This window comes from Myodes glareolus, chromosome 14, assembly GCF_982192425.1.
Source record: "Myodes glareolus chromosome 14, mMyoGla1.1, whole genome shotgun sequence".
Taxonomy (NCBI): domain Eukaryota; kingdom Metazoa; phylum Chordata; class Mammalia; order Rodentia; family Cricetidae; genus Myodes; species Myodes glareolus.
The window spans coordinates 41,364,407-41,387,171 of record NC_142039.1 but is presented as its reverse complement, the minus strand read 5'-3'; the positions used below and the strand labels follow the sequence as shown (position 1 = coordinate 41,387,171).

At 41.1% G+C, this 22,765-nt stretch overlaps 1 protein-coding gene across 4 annotated transcripts; it reads right to left on the bottom strand.

Moving 5' to 3' along the window:
• Window positions 1-1,430: 1,430 nt before the first annotated feature.
• On the bottom strand, window positions 1,431-22,668 carry Slc17a2 (solute carrier family 17 member 2). Of its 4 annotated transcripts, none has more exons than XM_048428034.3 (14): window positions 22,536-22,668; window positions 22,297-22,462; window positions 20,733-20,843; window positions 18,655-18,866; window positions 16,230-16,463; window positions 16,056-16,143; window positions 14,574-14,660; window positions 13,396-13,514; window positions 13,131-13,292; window positions 12,540-12,672; window positions 12,307-12,454; window positions 11,485-11,575; window positions 10,103-10,264; window positions 1,431-3,979 (listed from the first exon to the last, which is right to left on the bottom strand). In XM_048428034.3, exons 3-13 carry the CDS (start codon window positions 20,758-20,760, stop codon window positions 10,130-10,132), a joined length of 1,437 nt encoding a protein of 478 aa, XP_048283991.3. In that variant the 5' UTR covers window positions 20,761-20,843; window positions 22,297-22,462; window positions 22,536-22,668; the 3' UTR covers window positions 1,431-3,979; window positions 10,103-10,129. The 4 variants fall into 4 exon arrangements, with proteins under 4 accessions (XP_048283991.3, XP_085555433.2, XP_048283993.3 ...); XM_085699307.2 differs by having other exon boundaries at window positions 22,297-22,453; window positions 22,536-22,651; XM_048428036.3 differs by having other exon boundaries at window positions 18,655-18,792; window positions 22,297-22,642.
• Between the last annotated feature and the right edge of the window lie 97 nt (window positions 22,669-22,765).

Below are 22,765 nucleotides of genomic sequence, written 5' to 3'. Positions count from 1 at the left end.
ATGGGACCTGTAAGCAGAGACTGCTCATTTGTTTCCCAGCTGCCCAGACCCATATAATCATACAGAAACTATACTAATTACAGCACTGTTGGGCCAGTAGCTTAGGTGAATTCCTAGCAAACTCTTACATCTTAAATTAACCCATTTCTATTAATCTATGTATCACCATGAGACTGTGGTCTACTGGTAAGGTTCTGGCATCCATCTTTCTCCTTTGGCACCTATATGGCATCTCTCTGACTCTGCCTACTCTCTCTCTATTTCTCTGTTCAGATTTCCTGCTTGGCATTACTCTGCCCTGCCACAGACTGAAGCAGTTTGTTTATTAACCAATGGTAATAAAACATATTCACAGCATACAAACGGGAATCCCACACCATCTCCCATTTTCTGTCTAAATAAAAAGAAATGTTTTAACTTTAAGATAGTAAAATTACATATAGCAAAGCAGTTATCAAGGAAGTATTATAGTTACAATATTTAGTCCATTAATATTTGACAAATCAATACTACTCTATCATCTATCCTATCTTTTTGAGTTCAAAGTTTTATATATATTTTATTTTTTATCATAACTAAGGAAAACTATAATTATAACCATGTAGTCTTTAACTCCATCAAAGACCCCAGAAGGATATAATGTTATCTAAGTAAACAGGCTGATCTCTGACAACTTTCAAAACTCTAGAATTGTCAGAGGCATCTTGCTGCCTGGACAAGAGGCATCTTCTGTAACATTGTGGCATCCATCTTCAGCCTATAGACCCACAATATCCAGCAGATTTTTCTATGAAGCAGGAAATTTGAAAATTTGACTATTTTGCCAATATTGGCAGTTTGTCAGTTACTTTCTTCTGTGTCCTGCAGAATGTCTGGTAGACTCTTTCATGAAGCAGGAGCCCTGAAAGACAAGCCCATCTTTTGGAAAGTTCAACAATCACTTTTCTATCAGTCATGAATGTTCAGTTTATACAGCATACAATCAAACAGTCCAGGCAAGAGCAGTTTCTTGCTCAAATGGCTAGCCTTGTTACATTAAAGGCAAATTCCATAGTGAGTGTCTTCAATGCTCATCAACCTCTCTGAAGTAATTGGTGCTGCCAGAATCTGACATATCTCATTGTCGAGAAAAGTCTAAGTTCTTAAAATATTTTAAATGCTATATTCTGTAAGTCTTTGAAAGATTTGAAGAATACATATTGATCTGAAATATAGCTCTGTACATCTATAAAACCTAACTAGCTCTCTTTTCTTCCCCTTTCTCTCTTTCTTTTTTTTTTCTTGCTCATTTTGTGATTCTTCCATACAGGTTGACTGCTTCCTCACATTGGCTAATTTGTCTGCATTTATCAGTTTCTTAACCATGAAAATCTGCTGACTTCCAAGCCCACCATATTAAATGGACATAATAGAATTCATAATGCTGTAGATATATTCCTGATGTTGTATAACATTTATTATAATTATATACATCATTAAAGAATTCAAAAACTCCATGTGAGTCTTCTATACATGCCAAAGTCTCATTTAGGTGACATTGAAGCAAGCAGGAGCTATGTAGTTTAAATTCTGTGGAGATTTTTAAACCATGAAAAATAAAATATACTGAAAATTAAGTGCAAAATGTAATGATATAGAAACTTTCAAGTCATAAAATAAAGTTGTCCAGTGAAACCAACAGTAGAGTTGTTATCAGATTTGTGGACTTGAAAAGCCTTCTTAAGAACAATGCATTTGAACCTCAAAGTTACAGAATAAGAAAGGATTTGGGGTGCACAAAGATCTGAAGAAGAGGCATACCAACTGTCTTGGAATAGAGAATTTAGGAGACCCAATGATACAGTTATAAACCATTGCCTAGTTCCATTTTCATGCAGAACAAAGAAAAAGTATTAATCTAAATAAAAATAAATATTTTCACACACACACACAGCATTAATAGTATTTGGTAGACCCTATGGAGAGGAATCTATTGAGGTTGTTATGTGCAATTTCAGTCTTTCCATCCACCACAAACATACAACATAACTACTTCAATAAGAACACGTCGAGAGTTGTGCATGTTTATGTGTATATGATTTCAATTTGATTCCACGTTGCTCATCTGCCTTTTCTGTTGTGACATTTGATGCTGGACTGTAGAGAGGTGCTGTGAAATGTCAGGATCCCGCAAGGACTCCATCAGAGTTGCTTTGTAGTTGCTAATATTTAACTGGAAAAGCAAACAAGCAAACCTCCAGCCTGTGAAGGGTGTGTGTCTAGTAGCCAAGGAAGGGCGGGAACTTGAAAGTAAATCTCATAGTGCATTCTATGTAAGCAGTGCCGTATCACTCTCATGTCCCCGTGATTTTATAGCACGTGTGCATGGTATAAAGAAATGTGACTGCTTTTTGGAAAAAAAAAATCAGAGTTCATAATAAACCAGAAATTTAAAAAAAAAAACCTAACTAGCATGACTATAAGTTTGATTATTATAGATGATTATCTATTAATCAATAATTTTAAATTATAAATTACATTTTAAATGAACTATATAAACATAATACCTTAAACAGAAATATATACACATGGTATAACAAAATCAACCTTAAGCCCATGTACATTTATCCAACACTGTGACCCATTTAGAGGTCTTTTTTTTTTTTTGATGCTAAGCGGATATGGCTAGGACCAGCTCCATGACCCTACCTGTTTGCTCTCCCAGTCTAACATGGCAGAGGCATGTTTACCACCTCTGTGAGTCATGTTCACTGCCCTAGCACTAGGGATGCAGTGGGACTATGTCACCACTAAGCAATTTGTAGCATGCTGCTCACAGACCCCATTTAAGTACTCCATACCTGCACCGGCATGAACCAGGAAGCTGTCACCCAAAGAAGCAATGTCGTTTTTGTTGCTAATGCTGAATTAGGAAGCCTTGTCTTAAAGTAGCTGTGCTTCTGCTCACTGACAGCAAACAGAACCTATCTAAAAATATTTGGCTACCAAGTAGCTCCATTCAACTTCCATTTTTTTGTGGGTCTAGAAGCCCTCTTTTTTTCTTAAGCTTTTTTTAGGTCTTATGTGGTTCCATGATACAGATGGTGGGTGCCATTTTGTAAAAGGAGACAACTCGTTAGTTTACCAGCTGCCCAGATCCGAATAATCACACAGAAACTACATTAATTAAAACACTGTTTGGCCAATAGCTTAGGCGCATTCCTTGATAGCTCTTGCATCGTAAATTAACCCATTTCTATTATTCTATGTATCACTACATGGCTGTGGCCTACTGGTAAGATTCTGTTGTCTCTCTGCTTCGGCAACTACATGGCATCTCTCTGACTCCTCTCTATATATCTATCTATATATTTCTGTTCAGATTTTCTGCCTGGCTTTGTTCTGCCCTGCCATAGGCCAAAATCAGCTTCTTTATTAGCCAATGGTAATAAAGCATATTCACAGCATATAGAGAGGAATCTCACATCAGGGACCAAATGTTTTCTTAACAATTTTTCAGGTAGAAAAACAAGAATGATAGAAAATATGCATGACAGAGTGATGGCTTGATGTTGGGGGCTGAACGTTATGGTTAGAGGGAAAGATCCTCTGGTTCAAAACTCACAAAGCACTCAGATTTGCAGATTCTTCTGGTTGTATGGAAAAAAGCACAAGTAGAAACAAGTCCACATATAGGAGTTAGAGGGGCATCAACAAGACATGAAAAGAGAAAGTCACAAGGACTGGAAGAATGTTAATATCCGAGTCTAAAGGAGGTGGGAAGATGGCAGGCATGATGACATCCTACCCATGAGGCAACAGGGCAATGACCGTGGATTGCTGAGTTAGCAGTCATGTCAGAATCAGTGCCAAGTCCCAAAGAGAAAACAATCCAGGTGGTAGTGGAGAAAGTCCAGTGTGGAGCATTCAGCAGTAAAGAAGCCAGCCAAATTCACAGGGCTTTCTAACTGTACGGGTCTTTGTCCCAGGCAGCAGTCACCTGGAAACCAAAAGAACCATGCTTAGTGGATGCAGGTACAGAGACAATGTTAACTAAGAACACCCTTTCCCAATGCCCTTGCTGAAACCTTGGGGTAGATAAGCTGGCATTTTCTTAACTCTAGAAATGTAGTAACCAGCAAGAGAAGCAGGAGTTGACCATATGCTCTATTCTGTGCGCCATGCATACACAATGGGGCGTGGCGGTTCTGACCAAAAGGCAGTCAGTGCGAAGCTTGGTAACAGCTTCAGGGAAATGTGTGAATAAGGATCATATCTGCTCAAGAGGAAAAAGCTTCTTGGTTTCATTGTACCAGAGTTGTAAGAAATATTCTGTCAGCACCCTGAGCCTCTTGGGCATGTGAGTGTGAGGCCAAAGATTCACTAACACACAAATTCCATGTGACAAGCTCTGCATTGTCTACACAGTCATTCACGAATAAGAATTTTCACATGCCAGAGTGACAGTGGAGTTATAGGTGACGAAGCTGTACACCCATCTTTGTGGCATTCAACCTTTCTTCTGCTCCTCTGTGTCTTTCTCCTTATATTCACTACATATTTTGTTTTTCACCACATATTTTGTTTTGTTTTCTGATAGTCCCCTAGGTGGTAGGGTTATGTGGGTCCATAGAGCTGGACCACTGAAAATCACAGTTAAGACTGGATGGTGCTAGCTAGGCAGTGGTGGCATATGCCTTTAATCCTAGCACTTGAGAGGCAGAGGTAGGTGGATCTCTGTGAGTTCAAGGCCAGCCTGGTTTACAAGAGCTAGTTCCAGGATAGGCTCCAAAGCTACAGAGAAACCTTGTCTCAAGAAAAGAAAAAAAAAAAGACTGGATGGTGCTTTCTGGAGCTGGAGTCACACATCAAAAGAGACAAGGCAGCTGGAGAGAAAGTAAAGTCATAGCTGGGCAAGCGTTGAGACTTGGATTCTCTAGAAGCCATCTAAAATCTGCCGAGCATGGTGACATGTGCTCACAGGCCCTGTGCTAGGGAAGCAAGAACTTTCAGATCTCTGGCTGTTCTACTTTGTGATTGCTCATGCCATGAGAGATTCTGTATCAAAACAAAACCAAAAGCGGCTGGTGGTTCCCAAGAAGCCCCAATTGAGTTGTCCTGTGACCTCCACTTTTCCCTGGTTTCCGAAAAGCAACTGAGCAGTCAGACCTGAGAGCATATCCCGCCCTCTTGGCACTCAGGAGAGTGAGGACTAGAAGAGAGAGGAGAGTGAATGAGTTCAATAGTTTGGGCTACAAAGGGAGACTATGTATCTTAACCTTCCCTTCCCCACAGAGGTAAGATGTGACTGCTATGAACATGGTTTCAACATAGACTGAGGACAACCACTCCCCAGGGGAACACTGATGGGTTCTGATCTCTCTTTTTACACTTGAGTCACTTAAAAGAATTATTCCGCTGTATCACCTGACATCATGTGATGTCAGAGGTCAGATCCTGAGAACTGTGTAGAACTCAGAAAAACAAGAAAATACCCTTACTTTATTTACTTAAATATCTGGCTAAGAAGAATTAGTTTTAGTCCTCAATAATCAAAAAGGAAAATAAGCAGGTTTTATATAAACTTATTTCTTACCCTTCGTTGCCAGCATTGCAACTTTATCTTGGGAAATGCCTTCTTGCTTACTCTATGTGTATTGTAACATTCATGAAGAAGTTACTTCTCTCCAGAAGCTCAGAGTCCATCCACCCTCTCTCTTAAAGCCAGGAGTGAACATTTGAACTAATTTTCATCAGTTAAATTCTCTCCTGAGTCTATTGAGCTCAGAAAGAGGAGCATAAAAACTACAGGTTCAACACAATTATATTAGCAATGGAGCAAAGTGCTATAAGATAAGACCTCGTAAGCTTTCCCTTCAACCCTTAGAGTACTCACTGCTATTTCCTCCAATAAATTCAACTAAGTAAGTTCTTAGACTTTCTAAAACTTTCCTGCCTGCCCCCACAGTCACACGCGATAATGGGACAAAAAGAAAAAGGACTTGGAAGTGTTTTCAAAATACCGTCTCCTGAAATCCTTCCAGCCTGCTGGCTTTATGAACCAATACTTCTGCTTCAGAGTTCAGATAGCAGCAACAATTGCCCAAACTTCATTCTTACCAATCTTGCCAGAGTGATGGAAATAAGGAAGAGCCCTCCTTTTCGTCTCATATCTAGGCATGCTAGAGACACAAAGGCACAGGCAGCGTGCAGCACGCTTCGTTCTATACATCAATACAGTGATCCAAGTCCAGAGTAAGCTCTTAGCAAACCAAACCGAGAAATAAAGTAGTATCTGTGCTCAAGGAGTCTGTCATGGACAGCTTCTATCCTAAGAAGGCTCCCACATCTGCCCAATGGAATCTCCCAATTGATTTTTGACGGAATGTTGGTTTTGCCTGCTTTAAGACCCTCTCTGTAAACTTTCACCATGACGTAGTTCTGTCTTTTTGTTTCTTCATTCAGCATTGGGTTTCTGAGTTCCACCATGGAGCTGTGTGCGGGGGTGTGTCAGTTCTCACTACTGCAGTAAGATCATGACTTACTACTTATCTTTTGCTGAATGGACAGCTGAATTGCTTCCCGCTTTCTACAAATGTACATGTTTTCACATCTGTGTGCTTTTCTGACTGAAATTCCTGTGTCTTGAGGTTTAAATTAAATGCACAGTGATACCCTGTCAGAGTTCATCTGTTCCACACCTTACCAGCACCTGCTCGTCTCTTAGTCTTTCACCCTATTCATTCTCTGCAGCCCAGTGATAGCTCTTTGTTTGATTTTTACCTGTTAGTGACTAACGAAGTTGGACTTACTTGCTTTTCTCTCTCTTTTTTAGTTGAAAATGATTTTTTTCATATAATACATTTAGATCATGCTTCTCCTTCCCCAACTCCTTCCAGGTCCTGTCTACCTCTCCACCCACCAAAATCCACACCTTTTTTCTCTTATTAGAAAACAATCAAACAGAAAACCCAAAACAAACTAATCAGAATAGGACAAAGCAAACATACAAATAGAAAAGAAAAAAAGGCCAAAGAAAAGCACAAGGAACACACACAGATGCAGAGATACACATTCACACACACGGAACTCCTGTGAAAACAGAAACCACAATGGACACGCAAAAGACCCGTAATGTTAAAAAAAATTAAAAGCACAGACAAACCATTATGAGAAAAAAATCCTTAATACTATTGGGTTGGTTTTGTGTTGGCCATCTATGGCAGGGCATGAGGCCTTGACCTCAAGTATGATTTGTTCACCCAGTGAGACTTAATTAGAGAAAGCAAATGTTTCCCTTGTGAATGCTGTCTGCTGGAGAAAGCTTCTGGGTTAGGGGTGTAGGCTTGTGTCCATTTCCCTTCTCCGCACTGGTACCCCATCTGTCTCAGAGGGATACACTGGATATGTGCAGGTCCTGTGGAGGCTTCCACAGTCACTGTAAGTTCATGTGTGCATCACCCCTGTTGGGTCTAGAAGGCCTTGACTCCTTGATATCTTCCACCCACACTGGGTCTTATACTTTTTCCACCTTCTCTTTAAGTTCCTGGGCCCCAAGGGGAGGATTTAAATGAGATGTCCCATTTAGACTGAGTGTTCCCAGGTCTCTCACTTTCTGAATCTTGTCCAGTTGTAGGTCTCTGTATTTGTTCCCATCTACTGCAGGAGGAAGCTTCTCTGGTGAGGGCTCAGTGAGACTCTAATCTATGAGAATCTACAGCAGAACATCACATGGAGTCATTTTATTGTCCCATTCCTTTAGTAAAACAGTAGTGTTTGACTTTTCCCTAGGCCCATGACCTGTCTAGTCTCAGGTTCTTGGTCACCTGAATGTTCTCAGACATGGACTCCATCTCACGGAGTAGATTACCTTAAATCCAGTCAGATAGTTGGTTACTCCCACAACTTCTGTACCAGTATTCCCCAGCATACCTAATTCAGGCATCACTACTGTAGACCAAAGGTTTTAAGCTGGGTTGTTTACTGTTCTCCTCTGGTAGCATCAAGAGTGCCTTCTTGTACTATGAACCAGTCAGTTGGGGTGAAGGCTCTGGATAGGAACCAATTCAACAATTTTTTTGTATTCAGTGAATCATGTGGATGTTGTCTTGAGCAGTGGGACCTAACTGTCAGTTTGTGGAGAGCAACCAATAGCCACGGTAGTAGCCTGGGTTGTTTGGGGGTTGGCCCACAACCATTACAATGCTAACCCCCAACCCTGGAGGTTTCATTTGGTGGCGAAAGATGTCTAATTAGAGTTTTCTCTCCCCTGTTACTTGGTGATTCCACTTAGAGTTCTTTATTCCATGTGTGTATTTATTTTAAGAAGTTTCTATTATAGTAAAAAGTTTCCCTATGACATATGACTCCTCAAATAGCCCTTAGTTTTAGCTGTCCTTCCCTTTATCTCCTCTTATTCACCTCTTCCTTTCCCTTCTCCATTTAATCCTCAGATAGATCACATATGTATGTAGAATGCACACACCACACACACACACACACACACACACACACACACACACACCTATAACCATGGTGCTGGGCTTGAGTACAGGGTTCAGAGGGAAGGGTTTCCTGAGGAAGAAGAAATAGAAAATATAGTCATAAATGATTGGGTGGTGGTGGAAGCTGAAATAGGTGGATTTTTTTTTCCTTTTAGTTTTTAGTAGGATACTTAGGAGAGAATTCTCTTCTTTGAATCCCTGTCATGTGTCCATTTTTTCCTATTGGAGTCTCTGTCTCTAACTCTCTCTCCCTTCCCTATCTTCCTTCGTTTATTAGTTCCTTCCTGAGCGCTCTCTCCCCCATACATAATGTGCCAACTCATTATATCTTCTCTCTTTCCGTGATTCTTCTAGTCTCCTACAGACTCCTCTGTGTGTGATAAATATTTGGAAAGCAGAATCAATGTACTACCATTTTAGCATCAGCCGCAGGATCTGACACCAGCTGGAATCCTAACATCTGCTTAAGATTTTCTCTTGGTTTTAACCCTGACCTGATAAGAAGATTCTCTTCCACTGATGAATCCATCTAAGGTTCTAGTCCTGTGGTTGTTTTGGAATTCTAAACATGATTTTAAAGATACTATTTTTTTCAATGGAAATTAAGGCAAAAACAGAATGAGGTATCTGTACGGAGGGACCTTAGAGAATATATTTTATAAAGTAAGATACAAAGTCAATTACCACTGCAGTTGAAGATGATTATTTTGGAGATTATGGAGGTCACATGGACCCTCTCTACCCTCAGGATAACTTCTCTTGTTACAATTTCTTCCCATGCCTCTCTCCAGATCACTTTACCTTTGATAATTTCTTCCTTGGTGGAAGTTACCCATTAGCTTTAAGGTGTTTCTGTTTCCTCCTCCTATTTTTACTGTCTGACTAAACTCTCTCAGTGTTTTGGGATGTCCATCTGTTCTTCTCATGTGATAAGCCTTCCAATTTTGTTAGTTCTCTTCCTGTATTGAATTTTAGCTTCTTCATTGACTTTTTTCTTATCGTTTTCTGGTAATAGCCTCCAAGAAATTAGCTAGGATTCATAAATATTGTTCCATCTGTAGAATGAATTCTATTCTAGATAATTTTGACAACCCTGTTTAACCTTAGCATGTTTATTTTAACAGCAATTAGCTACATAAACACCCATGTTTCATGGAGTATTATAAAAAGTGCAAAGTTAATGCGGTGATTATGGATTTAAATTCTGTTCTGTGCTGAGTTTTATAGCTCACAGATACAATTCCTAGAAGATCTTTTCTGTGTTCATAACAGTCCCATGAAGGTATGTATCAGATTATTTCAGGTTGATTTTTATACATCTAGCATGCTCCAAAGAAGAAAATTCAAACATGACTAGGATTGCCTGAAAATTCCTCTACCAATTATCAACCACAGCTGCATGTTGGGGAAAATCCTGGGAAGCCTAAAATCTAAGTAGCGGCACCTGGGTTCCACCCCAGACTAACTCACTCTGAATAATGAAGCCTGGGCATATGATTTTGAAGCTCTTTTGGAGAAGCTGTCACCTAACCAGAGTAGAGAAGCGCTGTGTCTGTGATCATGAGAACGGAGAAAGAATGGTGATAAGCAAAATGTATTAAGAAGTTAAGACTCAGTACCTCATTTGGGTCTCGAATCCCACATCCTCAGAGGCGGGTGATAGTCTTTTCTTTGGCCCAATTCTGGATTTCTGCTTGTCCAAATATAAGGTAAAAGATCAGACCAAACATGTTGACGGCAGCAGCCAGGAAAAACACATTCCTCCATCCTGATTCAGAATCCTGAACACAGAAATACACAATAACTATTAATGTTATAAATTCATTCACCACCAATTATACAAATCCTCTCCTTTGTATATTGCATTAATAATAATCACAAAAAATTTAGGGGGCAAACACAGAATGTATCTCCTCAGCCAACAGAGGTCATGAAACTGTTGGGAACCAATGACTCAAAAAATGCACATTGGGTCCTATTTTGTGGTAGCTATTTCTTCAAACAAAAACAAATGAAAACAATATTGATATTTTTCCAGAAATCTGGATTTCAACAGGTATGAAAGTTTTCAGTTGTGACTGAAATGCATCATTAAGACCTACCCTTCTTGTTTGTTTAGTTTTTTGCCCGAAGAGTCCCACCAGCTCAGCTCCCTATGAGGACCTTTTAATGCAGTATGAGCTACACTTGACCTATTTGAGAAGCCTTCCTGCCTGGCCAATCATAGTTCATTGGTGGCATTATCATCATAGTGGACTCTTATAAATTTCCTCAGAAATTAGCCTGGAATCTAGGTCATCTAGCTGAACTAAAAGCAAAACAAAGAAAAATTGCTTCTCAGGTTGATACTCTTCCATCTTAGCCAGATTCTTCTGTTTCTGCTGTCCCTCTTGCTCACTAGTCCAACCTGCAGGCTTGGAGCAAACCTCCCACCCCGTGCTCCCTGAATTCTCACAGCCATTCTCTTCTCTCTACAGTTTAATGTCCTTAAACTGACCCTGGGATGCTTGGTTTTCCCTTTTATGAGGTTGAAAACCATTTATAATTAATCCATTTGGGCTCCTCATGATCTCCCTCTTCCTTTCTTTTGTCTCCACTGCTTACTAATCCTCGACATATCTTATTCATTCTCACCATCATGAAGACCTCTCTCTTGTCTATGTGGCTGTGAGACCGGTCGTTAGTTGCTGATCTGTCACTCACTCTTGCCCCCTCACTCTTTCCACCTCTCGTAAGTCACGGAAAAACTGGCATTTGCACTCAAGCAGCTCGTTTTCACCAAGTGGATGCCTATCCCTTTTGAAAAATTCAGCTTTCATTTTTCTTTCCCTGGGAAGCGTGGCGTGCCAGGGTCTGTCTGACTTAGAGGTCCTCGTGAACTGAGTGTTCAAATCCATGCTCCCTTCCCCTGGCCAACCCTACCATCTTTGAGAGCACAGTGTGTATTTTCAACGCCTAAAACAATACCTGCCAATTGCAGATGTTCAATAACATGCCCAACCTGACTGATGAGGAATCCGGTGGTGGTGGAAGAGATGATTCCTGCAGTAAGCCCAAATCCCCTGGAGATGCCCATGAGGAAGCTCGCGTATCTGTGGAGGAGATGATTTTATGTAGAAACCACTGGGACACCTGCAGCACTTGAACGTTTGTGAAACACATTTCTTAACGGCTAGGTCATTTGGATTAGCACAGTTTTTATGACTAAAGACATCCAAAGAGATGCCGTCTATTTACCAGCTCTGAAATTATCTGTCCACTGAATCAGTAGAATAACCAGAGACATGATTTCTGTGGGAGCTGAGTGTTTCCGTCATATTGCTTGGTGCAGAAGGCAGTTTGTATAAGAGACAGGATGCTGACAGAGGCCACTCTCTGCCTCAGGTCCTGGCTCTGTCCTTGTGTGACCATAGACATATATTGTATACCCTTGGCTATACCTTGTCTCCTCTCCCTGAATTAGAAGGGCATAATAGGATCTACCTAATATATTTGTGATGACGACATACATTGATTTATGAGTATGTGTTAGCATAGGTCTGGTTCATGGTGAGCAGTCCATTTGCGGGTGGCTGATAGGATAAACACCCTGAATATTTCCAAAACAGATGTCTGTGGCCTTTTCCCAAAACACACAGTCTAATCTCTTATCAGGAAACTTGAAAAACTTTTATCTGTCCAGGAATGAGACACATGGCCATGGCTGGGAACCAACATTTCTAGTTATCTGTCATTCCGCTTTGATTTAGGACATGTCAGCAACAGACAGGCTTTGCTCGCCAGCACTCGGGAGGTCTGATAAAGGCAACAGACAAGCCCTTACCTGGGGGCAACATCTAGAGTGTTGATGATGAACCCCGAGTCACAGAAATTGCTGGTTCCCGGAATGAGTATCAGCAAAACAATAGTTGTTAGGTAGCTTGAAGTCACAAAGGGCAGGGCCACAGCACAGAGTGATGGAAGAAGGAGCCCTAGAGAAGGAGGACACAGTCAAGAAGCTTCTCGAATCCCACAAAAGAAGGGGGTGGTTACCTGAATCCACCCACCTATCCTTACCCAGGGATGAAAAGAGTTTTCGAACTGTGATTAAGCTGAGAAGCTTCCTGGACAGAAGGAAATCTGCCATCTGACCTCCTAAAATTGTACAGCTTGAGGCCGCAATAAAAGGCAGGGAGGACAGAACCCCACTCTGAAAGAAGGAAACGGACACAGAACATCACAGAGCAGCGCAAGGCGCCAGCGTTTATCACACAGACCTACGTCTCCGCCTAACCTCCACCACTCCAAGTTGTTTGAGGGACGCTAGCACCTTTGTCCCACTGAAAGAGCGCTGTCTTAGGTAAGACAGACAACTCCTGAGAAAAGCTATGTCAGTTTCTGGGGGAAACTTCTGAACCAGTATGAGTACAGAAGATTATGGTGATTAAGAACCCAAGTGCACAGCAGCTCTGCCATGCGGTAGTCACATAACCCAAAGCAAATTATCTCACCTCCGAGGGTCCAATTCCACTGCTGTGGAATGGGAATCGTGGCACTGCCTCTGCCACCGTCATTGTGAAAGTTAAATGATTCTATCCACTGGAATATAACGGACAGCATAGGACGACAGTCATTATTGTCAGGGTCATAGTAGAGGAGTGTACTCACATCTCTGATGTTAACGTGGAGCACCGTACTGATGTATGTCGGTAGGTATGTTAAGATTATGGTGCACAGCCAGAAATGACTGAAAAAGCCCATGAAAATGGCCCACAGTGGCAGGCATCTGACCATCGCCTTGATGGGGATGGATCTTCTGGGAGAACTAGACTGAAAAAAACATCAACCAACATCGGCATTAAGATAGTTCCCTACGAACAGTGCTCTGCAGACCTCTGCATGACCCATGGGATGGAAAGAGAGTGTAGTGTACCTGCCGAGCCAGTGAGGATGTGATATGTTCCTTTTCCCTCACACTTATGCAAGGGTGATTCATGGGGTCATCGTAAATCACTGTGAACCACAGGACACAGCAGACACAGCCAATGCTACCTGGGAAGTAGGAATGAAGTTACTTTCAAGGTAGATTTATATTTTGGACGAGTAAGGTCTTGTCTGAAATATTAATTTAGGATTATTCTACCACAAAAACTTGAATTTCCCCTATCTTCTTTTCCACCCTACAGAACTCATTAACTGAACTATTTTAGATGCCAACTCTCAAACAGAGACTTGCTTTTTTGTCCAGAATCTTGGAGATAATGTGAGCATGAATAAATCACAGCACAGCTGAGCCTCGGGGATCCAGTGTTTAAACTCATGCGGTCCTAACAGCAATTTCTGAGCGCACATGTCATTGTCTTGTTTTGGTTTGCATGGTCAGAACGGAAGGGAAAAGTAGTTAGGCATACATGAAACTACTGCCCGTAAAGTCATGCATTGTAGCACAGAATTGTTTCCAATATGTTTGCAAGAGATTATAATTTGTATTCAAACTATAAATCCCCTGTGGAGTCCCAGGAGGAGAAGGTCTTCCATGCCTGGTTAACATACGTGAAACAAAATGGTATTGACATTACTAGTGAGAAGGCACCTGGGACATGCTTAACAATACCATAGGGCTAAAACAAAAGAACAAACTGCAGAAAGTTGTCTAGTTATTGGGATTTTTGTCATTTCAGAATATTGTATGTTAAATGATTTGGGGGACTAATGTTCTTTAAATCCCTCCCAAACTGAAGGTGCACTCAACCAGCTCTGGTGTCTTAACTGCACAGAGTCACAAGGTCAGGCGCTTCATGTGTGGTGATAGAGAGACTAGGGAGGTGCATGTGGAAGGCAGGATAGGCATTGTAACTGATTCTCAGAAGCTGGAATGTGAAGAGTGATCTCATCTGCCCTGTGCATGTGAATTGTCCAAACCACTGGGAAGGTGTGAGACTAAGACACATGAACTACGTTAAGAAAGCTACCAATCCTCAATATTCTTCATCATTTTCCATCTAACAAAGGACATGGGGAGGGTATGAGTAATGTATGTCTTAAAATCAATGACTGAAAAATGGAACTATGATTTAAAGTTAAATTATGATTTAAGAGACAGTGACTCACCAAAGATATAGAAGATAAAAGGCCAGCCCAATGCCTGTGAGATTAATCCCCCCACACAGAGGATGATGAAGGACCCAAATGCTGCCCCTAAAGAGAGGATGGAGAAAAATCAGCTATGGAAATAGCAACAGCTAGAACGTGGACACTGTCCTCACAGTGTGGTAGCTGATTTGGAATTCCTGGGTGAGAATTCATTCCTGTTCATGAGACTCTCCCAACATCACATGAAATAACGAACATTGTAATAAGCAATAGTTTACTTCAGTGGCTCCTGAATAGCAGTGTGACCAACTCTAACTATTCAGTTTGACATAGAAACTCTTTGCCAAGTACAACTTACCAAAATTAAAAAGGTACAGCCCCTACCTTCAATGAGATTTTAGCCTAATCTGTAAGAAAATCGTGAGGAAAATTTACTCTCATAAATGTATTCCAACTAGATTACAACTGGAACCCGGGGTCAATGCTGACAGCAACAGCCAGGCACGGTGGCACATACCTGTAATTCCAGTATTCAGGAGTCTCAGGAAAGAGGAGTAACATGAATCTGAGGCCATTCTGGGCTTCATTTAGAGTACCAGGCCAGCTATGGCTATCTACTAAAACTTGTGTCAAATAAATAACAACCAAATAAACAAAACCAAACAACAATTACAGCTTGTATTTACAGACTATGCATTTTACAGTAGAAAAATGCATTTTATATAGCAATATTATATATACCTAGTGTAGATAAACACTTGAACATATAATCACACATATAAACCTCAGAAAGGTTTCATTAGCTAATAGTCACTTGTGCAATATGGTGCAATCCAATGTATTTTATTCTATTCTCTTCTATTCTCTTCTATTCTCTTCTCTTCTATTCTATTCTATTCTATTCTATTCTATTCTATTCTATTCTTTCTATTCTCTCCCACCCTATCCTATCTTCTCTGTATATTTTCATATTAAATCCCAGGCTTTGCTGTCACTAAATTGATATCATGACACCATTGTATGTTTTTAATTTGAAAAGTGATGTAGAATGTAAGCATGATAATAAAATTATAATGGGCAGTAGGAGCAGACAAAGTTATATTAATAGCAATTGGAAGACTAAACAATTGCCTCAACAGTACAAAAGATAAATCAGTGTTGATACAAAGAGAAGAAATCCAGCCAGAGTAGGAAGATTAACTGTGGGAAGTTTGACCTAGAGGAAGTAGTGACCATGCTGATGGAGAAGTAAACAGGAGGGAACAAAGAGCAGGATATGGCTTGTGTTGGACACATGAGTGAGGTGTTGATAGGATCTCAGTTCTGTTCTTCACATACGTGTTCTCAAGTCTACAAGCTGCTCTGAAGTCTCCCCAAAGAATGTTAAAATGTAGTAATTAGTGTTCATAAATAGTAGTGATGCATCTCCATGATTCTTCAATGACTCCTCAATACCAATGTGACCAAATCTAAATTCCTTACTGTGTTATGCATCCTCACCTGAGCCAGCAATGCTGGTGAGTTTGCTGCGTTCAAGTGGAGGAGCCCACTTTGCCCAAATTGTAAACTGACCGGTCCATGCCATTCCCTGGAAGAAAAGTCATTAAGATCTTGGTTTTCTTGCAGATGTTGGGAACCTGTATCTCACTCAGTCTGATAAAAACATCTGGATACCTGGGCCATCCCCTGGACTGTGCGAACGATGATGACCAAAATCACCCCAAAGTCAGCAGCCAGTGGAGTAAACAGCGTGAGCAGGGATGAGATGAGTAAACCAGCACCAAGTATCTGCTTTGCTCTAAATATCCCTGCTAAATATCCACTTGGTATTAGAGTCAGTATGATTCCATAGCTGATAGAGCTAAAGATGATGCCCTGAGTCTCCGGGCTCCACTGGTAAACAGCAGCCTGGAAAAAAAAAGAAAAAGAGTGAGGAGGGGAACCCTCTTTGCTAAGACATCCTGACTTGAAAATCTACTTTACGCTCACAGTTGTTTGGTATCCAAGAGATTCTATTATAGCAATACTTACTTTGGTTTAGGGTTTTTTTTTTTCCTCTCTCAAAATTTTACCTAACTTATTATTTTTGTTTGCTTGTTTTACAAATAATCAACTCTATCCCCAATTTGTTTCCTTTAAAAAAGAGAGTTTTAAACATAAGAAAAAAAAAGGAGAGAAAGATCCATAATTGTGTGGCTGAAGCGATGTCTTAACCGTGAACTGTACTTCTGCTCCTGCAGAAGACCGAGACTGAGTTCCCAGAGCCCATGTGGTGGCTCACAGCTGTAACTTAAGTTCCTGTTGATCTGATTGATGTTCCTTCGGCTCCTGTGGATGCCAGGCACATAGGTGGAGGACATACATACATACTGACAAAGGCCCACACACAGACAGTAAAAATGAATAAATCTTTAAGAAAAAGATGAATGGTTACAAAGGCGAGAGGATGGAAACAGCAGCCAACCGCAGCAGGATGACTTTTTTTTTTTCAAAAACTTCCTTAAAACCTGAGTATCATTGGCTCTCATTGAATAAAGTGAATACAATTTTGCTGATTTCTTATCAAAATTAACCCCTGATTGAGAAAAAAAAAATCCAGTTTAGTTATGGACAGTCTGCCTGGAAGAGCCAAATTACTAAGGTATACATTATGAATGAATAAATTCTTCTGACATAATTCAATACTTAATTTTGATAGTCTCTGGATATCTAGATCTAAAATCATATTATAAATTAGATCACTAAAGAGTGTAAAACAAGAAATACTTTATTCACTTATGCTAATTCTTACCAGCCAGGCGTTGTTGGAACATGCCTTTAAGCCCAGTACTAGGGAGGCAGAGGAAGGCACATTTTTGTGAGTTTGAGACCAGCCTGGTCTATATAATAAATACTAGGACAAACAGGCTATATAGAGGGGCCCTGTCTCAAAGGAAGAAAGAAAGAAAGAAAGAAAGAAAGAAAGAAAGAAAGAAAGAAAGAAAGAAAGAAAGAGGATTATTACAATTCAGAGTATGATTCATATTAGAATTAACATTTGAGGATGAACATAAATAGAACAGAAAATTTGAGGAAGGGAAGACAGTTTGGGAAGGTCCAAGAGAGGGAATAATCTTGAGCCATCTTTTGAAGGATGCTTGTGATTTGTGTAAAGACAACAAGGAAGAAAGGAAATTGGTCTTACGGCATCTGGGATATAAACTGCTCTCATACTGATAGTGACAGGGCTGGCTTGGAGTAGAGACTTTTATGGACCACTTATGGATGGTTTTGTCCTGAGGAGGAGGACCAGGCTCTGGTGGACCACAGCATGTCCAGACACGTGTCAGTTAACTTGAAGGTGCCCTGAGTCCCCAAACCCAGGAGTGTGAATGGGTAGGTGAAATATAAAACACTCATAAGCTGTGAATTATAGGGATGACATTAGGAATATGTAGGAAGTGAGGAGATGAAGGATGCTTGCAAAAATAGGGTATCTTTATGGCTCTTATATAGATGTGATGAACGTGTGATAGAGGTATTATTTAACTCGTTGATTAATGAGGAAAACAGTAAAAATGTGGCAGCTTGTGAAAAAGAGAAGAAAAAAAACACACATATCTAAGCTGGACAGAAAGCTGAGATGGATTTTAAGTAGATGACAGACTGCCTTATTCAGCCACAGTGGGGGAGCTGCTGATTGGAGAAGAAGGGAGACTGACTCTCCACGGGACTGGAATCATAAGCATTTCTACTCTTCAAATAGACTTTGAAGAGCTATAAATGGCTAGAAGTGATGAAAGCTACAGGGACTGAGAATTGGCTAACACAGAAGGGTTCCCCTGGATAGTAACTAATTTTTCTCTGAAGCTACCCACGTTGCTTATTGGGCCTATTTTTAAATTGCTAACATTTTCTTACAACTTGTCTATAATATTATTTCAAGGAATGATTATTACTAGCATAGCATCAAGCAAGGCCTCAAAAATAATGTCGGTTCTTACAGTTTACAGTTGAATTCCATACTCAGCAGAGCTAAGACTGAAACCTCCCATGCACGCGCTTCCTTTTTGTCACTGCTATTTTCTCTCATCAAGAACCTTCTCTCCATCGCACTCACTTGCGCACTAAAGTCCTTGATGCTTCTGCTCCGGTTACTGAGAGGGTCCGTCAAAGGGTCCTCTGTGGATACGTTAGCTGGGTCCTGATGCTGGGTGCTGTTCACCATGGCGATGATGGCAATGCTCAGACTCACACGCTGCGTTATCATGGTGAAGTTGGAGAAGTGCATGATGAGAGCCAGCCCATAGCGCAATGAGCAGAAACCTGAATCTAGGTAGCACAGAGTTACACAGTGAGCACCCTAGGGCACGCTGCTGTTTGCAGTTCCTCCGCAGTTAAGTCTGAGAGGACTCCAGATCACATGACTCAACAACTCCAGGTCACACCACTCAACAACTGCTTTATTTGTTGTTTTTGTTTTTCATTCTTTTTTTCTTTCCTTCCTTCCTTCCTTCTTTCCTTTCTTCCTTCCTTTCTTCCTTCCTTCCTTTCTTATAATGGAGATTAAATCCTGGCTTTTCATGTGCTTATCAGGCAAACAATCTACCACTGAACTTCACTCCTGGCACTTTTTAGAACGCTTTTGAGACTGGCCTCATTAAGTTGCCCAGATTGGCTTTGGGTTTACTCTGTAACCCATGAAGGCCATGAAGGTCCTGAACTTGCAGTCTCTCCTGCCTCAGCCTTCCATGATGCCAGAACTACAGACCAGTCGTCATCACACCCAGCTAATCCCCATGACTCCTTTTCACCAAAATAATATTGCCTCCAAACTCCATCGCCATGTTGTTTTGCTAGCTTTATTACAATGAGTATGATGAGTTTGGAATCATGCAAATATGGCCTTCTTTTTGAGACAGATGATGAGTAAAGGGAAAACCTTAATGCAAGGGTCTCATGCTACACTGCTCCAAAATAAGAGACTGGGGGAAACAAGACAGAGCCAACCACAAATGCCAACTTCCTGCATGGCGGGGAGTTACAAATCAGTGGCCCATCTTTTTTAGCTTGTTCGTTTCTCGCAGGGCGAGACCACACACTGACTGCTGCCTTTCAGAGATACTACTTTCCTGTCTGAGGATTCTCTTTTGAACTCTCAGAGATATAATCCACTTCCCCTTTCCCATTCTGAACTCTCACCCTTGCTATCCCAGTTTTCTGCTTCCTCTTTTCCTTGAGACAAGGTTGCTGTTGCCCAAGCCAGTCTGGAGCTTCTAGGTTCAAGGGAAACCCCAGCTCTGCCTCTGACCGGGACTGCAGGTGTTCACCACTATGCCCAGTTGAGAGCAGATGCTTCATTCACAGTACACTGAACACTCTCTTGACTCCACTTCCCCAGTGTGTTACTAGACCTTGCCTTCATGGCTCTTCTGCTTCTCAGACAAATATGCAGAAACAATTTTGCCAAACTTATAGGTGAAGTGATACAGAGTAGTATTTACTGGCTGTATAACACACATGTATATATTTATACATTTAGCATATTTCCAGTATATGTAGATAGTGTGTGTGTACTAATATTATATATCTATTCCCAATTAAGAAAAAAAAAAAAGCAATGGTCCCATATTAGCAGGATTTCCAGGTGACTGATGGGTTAGGTTTTTTTTCCCCCTGCATATTTGGAAAACAGAGTTGTGAGACACAAACAGGGTCTGTGAAGAAACAGAAAAATACATGGATGAAATCTCCACGTAGCCTGAGGGGTAGAACTGCAAATGAATTATTTCAATATCAATTTGAGTTTCCAAGCTCAGAGGAAGTGGCCAGCCATTTGGCAAGTGTGTTCTGCAGGGATCTGTTCCTAAGTTGACACTTTGCTTTAAAATGCCTTGCTCAAAACTCATTGCACTCCTTACATACAGGATTTATTGATCATTTGGTTCAATTTCTGCCAGATTTACCCACAGTGTCTCCTAACAGTAAAGTAGAAGGTGACAGTTTGAGATGGAGACTTGGTCTGTTTCATTTAATTCCAGCCCTCAGGAGGCTGAAATGGGATCAGAAGTTCACTAAGAGCATCCAGAGGAGCAGAATAAAGAAAAGGCAGGGAGAGGACAGCAGGCAGAGGTGAAGGAGCTGGAGCCAGGCACTGAGTCTTCTACAACCACCTGCAAACGAGGACAGTGGCCTTACCTTTCCTGGTGGTTGACTTCTCATTCATTTTGCTTCTCCGGAGGAATGATGTGCACTCTGTGGTGGAGATCCCCACTGCTCTGAGTCACTGTCACCACGACAGGCTTTGACCTATGAGAAGAACATCAAGCAAGAAATGACACACGGCCTCCTCCTGTCAATGCTGCCTCCTCTAGGGATCAGGTAGAGGTGGGCATTTGTTGTTCATTTGTTTTTCTTTCTGATTCTTTTAGATTCTGACTATGCTTTCAGTAGACTGTGTTATTCTAAGGAAATCTGACTGTAAATCCTTGAAGCAAAGGAAAATACAAGCATTACGATTGTGTATATTGGGTTTTATTTGAGGGTGATGGGGCTATAGACATTATGGCTGCATAAGGGCTTCATCCTAGTCTTCTTAGTCTACAACTCATCATTTGGTTGCAATGGTGTTTCTAATACTCTTTGATTTTCCCTAACAATCTACCTGTCTTACATAATTCTGTTAGCCTGTCTCTTGGTTTACTCAGAGCAAATGTTGCATATTGTTCAAATATCAGGAGCCAGCAATTCAGAGCCCGAGTTCCACTCTGCGCAAATCATAGCAAGTTTCATAAACCCTCAGAGCCTTGTTTCAGAGGGAAAGAGGGGACGATATTCCTTCACAGGACTGTTTGCGTGAAAACAAAATATGAGGTGTGCCTGGGTCACTCACTGCAAGGAGTTCTACATTGTCAAATGTCACTAGTATTAACATCGGTCACAACCACTATGTCCCCTCTCAGACCATGTTAGACCATCTCAGACCCATGAACAAATACAGGCATATAGCAAATAAAAACACTCCGATAAAAGGTTTGGTTGGTTTTAAACTTTTTTAAAATGTGAGTTCTTCTGCCTTGGAATCTACAACATGGATGAAGAGGGTGCTTATCTTGTCACAAACCTTAAAGAACATGAGGAAAACAATCCTCAGAGCGTTAGGTAAATGAAGTCCTCGTGTGCTCTCTACTTTTCTGAGGGACTGAAACAAAATGAGCCATCCATGTGTTATTACATTACTCAGACAATGCATTTATAAGTTAGATTATGGCAAGAAGAAAAAAAATGTCCTAGGACCAAAGTGGAAAATTCTAGAAGTCAGTGTTACGCCAAAAAACCAAGCATACTTCAACTGTAGCGCTGTCCACAAGGGCTCACAACTCGGTCCCTTTTCCCAGTTTGGAGCTGCGCTTCTGAATCCCTATCCAGGGATTCCCTCTGGATAGGATGAGAGAGGGATCCTCACTGAATAGTTTCTGCTATGGCTCCCACCCACGAACAGCAGGCGCCCACCACAGTCTCTCTGGGGACCTCTTGACTGTATAAGACAGCAAGCCTTCTAGAAGCATTCAAGGTGTCTTGATCTTCATCTTATTCAGACTTTTGTCAGTCTCGTTTTCTGGAGAGCCAAGATCAAGTATATTGAACCCGGAAGAGATTAATCACAGTCCCAAATCTAAACCTCGTCAGTTCATTTTTTGTTTTTATTCTACAGCCAAAGCCAAGTGAACTAACTCATCCACATACCGCAGCCTATACTCACACGTTCCACTGGCTAGTGACCACTGACCACCTCAGCACCAATGGCCTCTCCAGCCTTAGGGTCTGGCTTGGATGATTATTTTGGAAGAAAGCCTCTTCTTCACTTTGGAACCGGACACCATTTCCAAATGGAGATCCTCAGGCTGCAGTTGGTGTGTCTTTGAGTGCTGGTAAAATTAATGAATGCATCTCTCCTAGTTTAGTAATTAGCATCCTGTTTAAAAGAAGAAACACACTTACCTTCACCATTAAACTAGTATTTGAAGCCCTAGACTAGAAAACTAACTTGGGAAAAGAGGGCATTCCTTTTCTCCTTCCCTTCACGAAACACAGGGAGTCACGTGGGAACAGGACACCGCCAGGTTTGACCCCATGCCCTCAGGACAGGGAGTCTGCAATTGGTTTGGCCACTTAATTTTTAACTTCACTTTCAAGTTCTCACTGATCTAGTGAATACTTCAAAGATGTCA

Bases quoted from the DNA above. Each gene is read 5' to 3' on its own strand.
- Slc17a2 (XM_048428034.3), bottom strand. From the start codon at position 20,760: ATGAATGAGAAGTCAACCACCAGGAAAG. The intron at 16,144-16,229 runs GTATCCAGATGT...CTTTTCTTCCAG, and splicing joins CAGTCCAGGGGATGGCCCAG to GGAATGGCATGGACCGGTCA. The intron at 13,293-13,395 runs GTACACTACACT...TGTTTTTTTCAG, and splicing joins CATCCTCACTGGCTCGGCAG to TCTAGTTCTCCCAGAAGATC.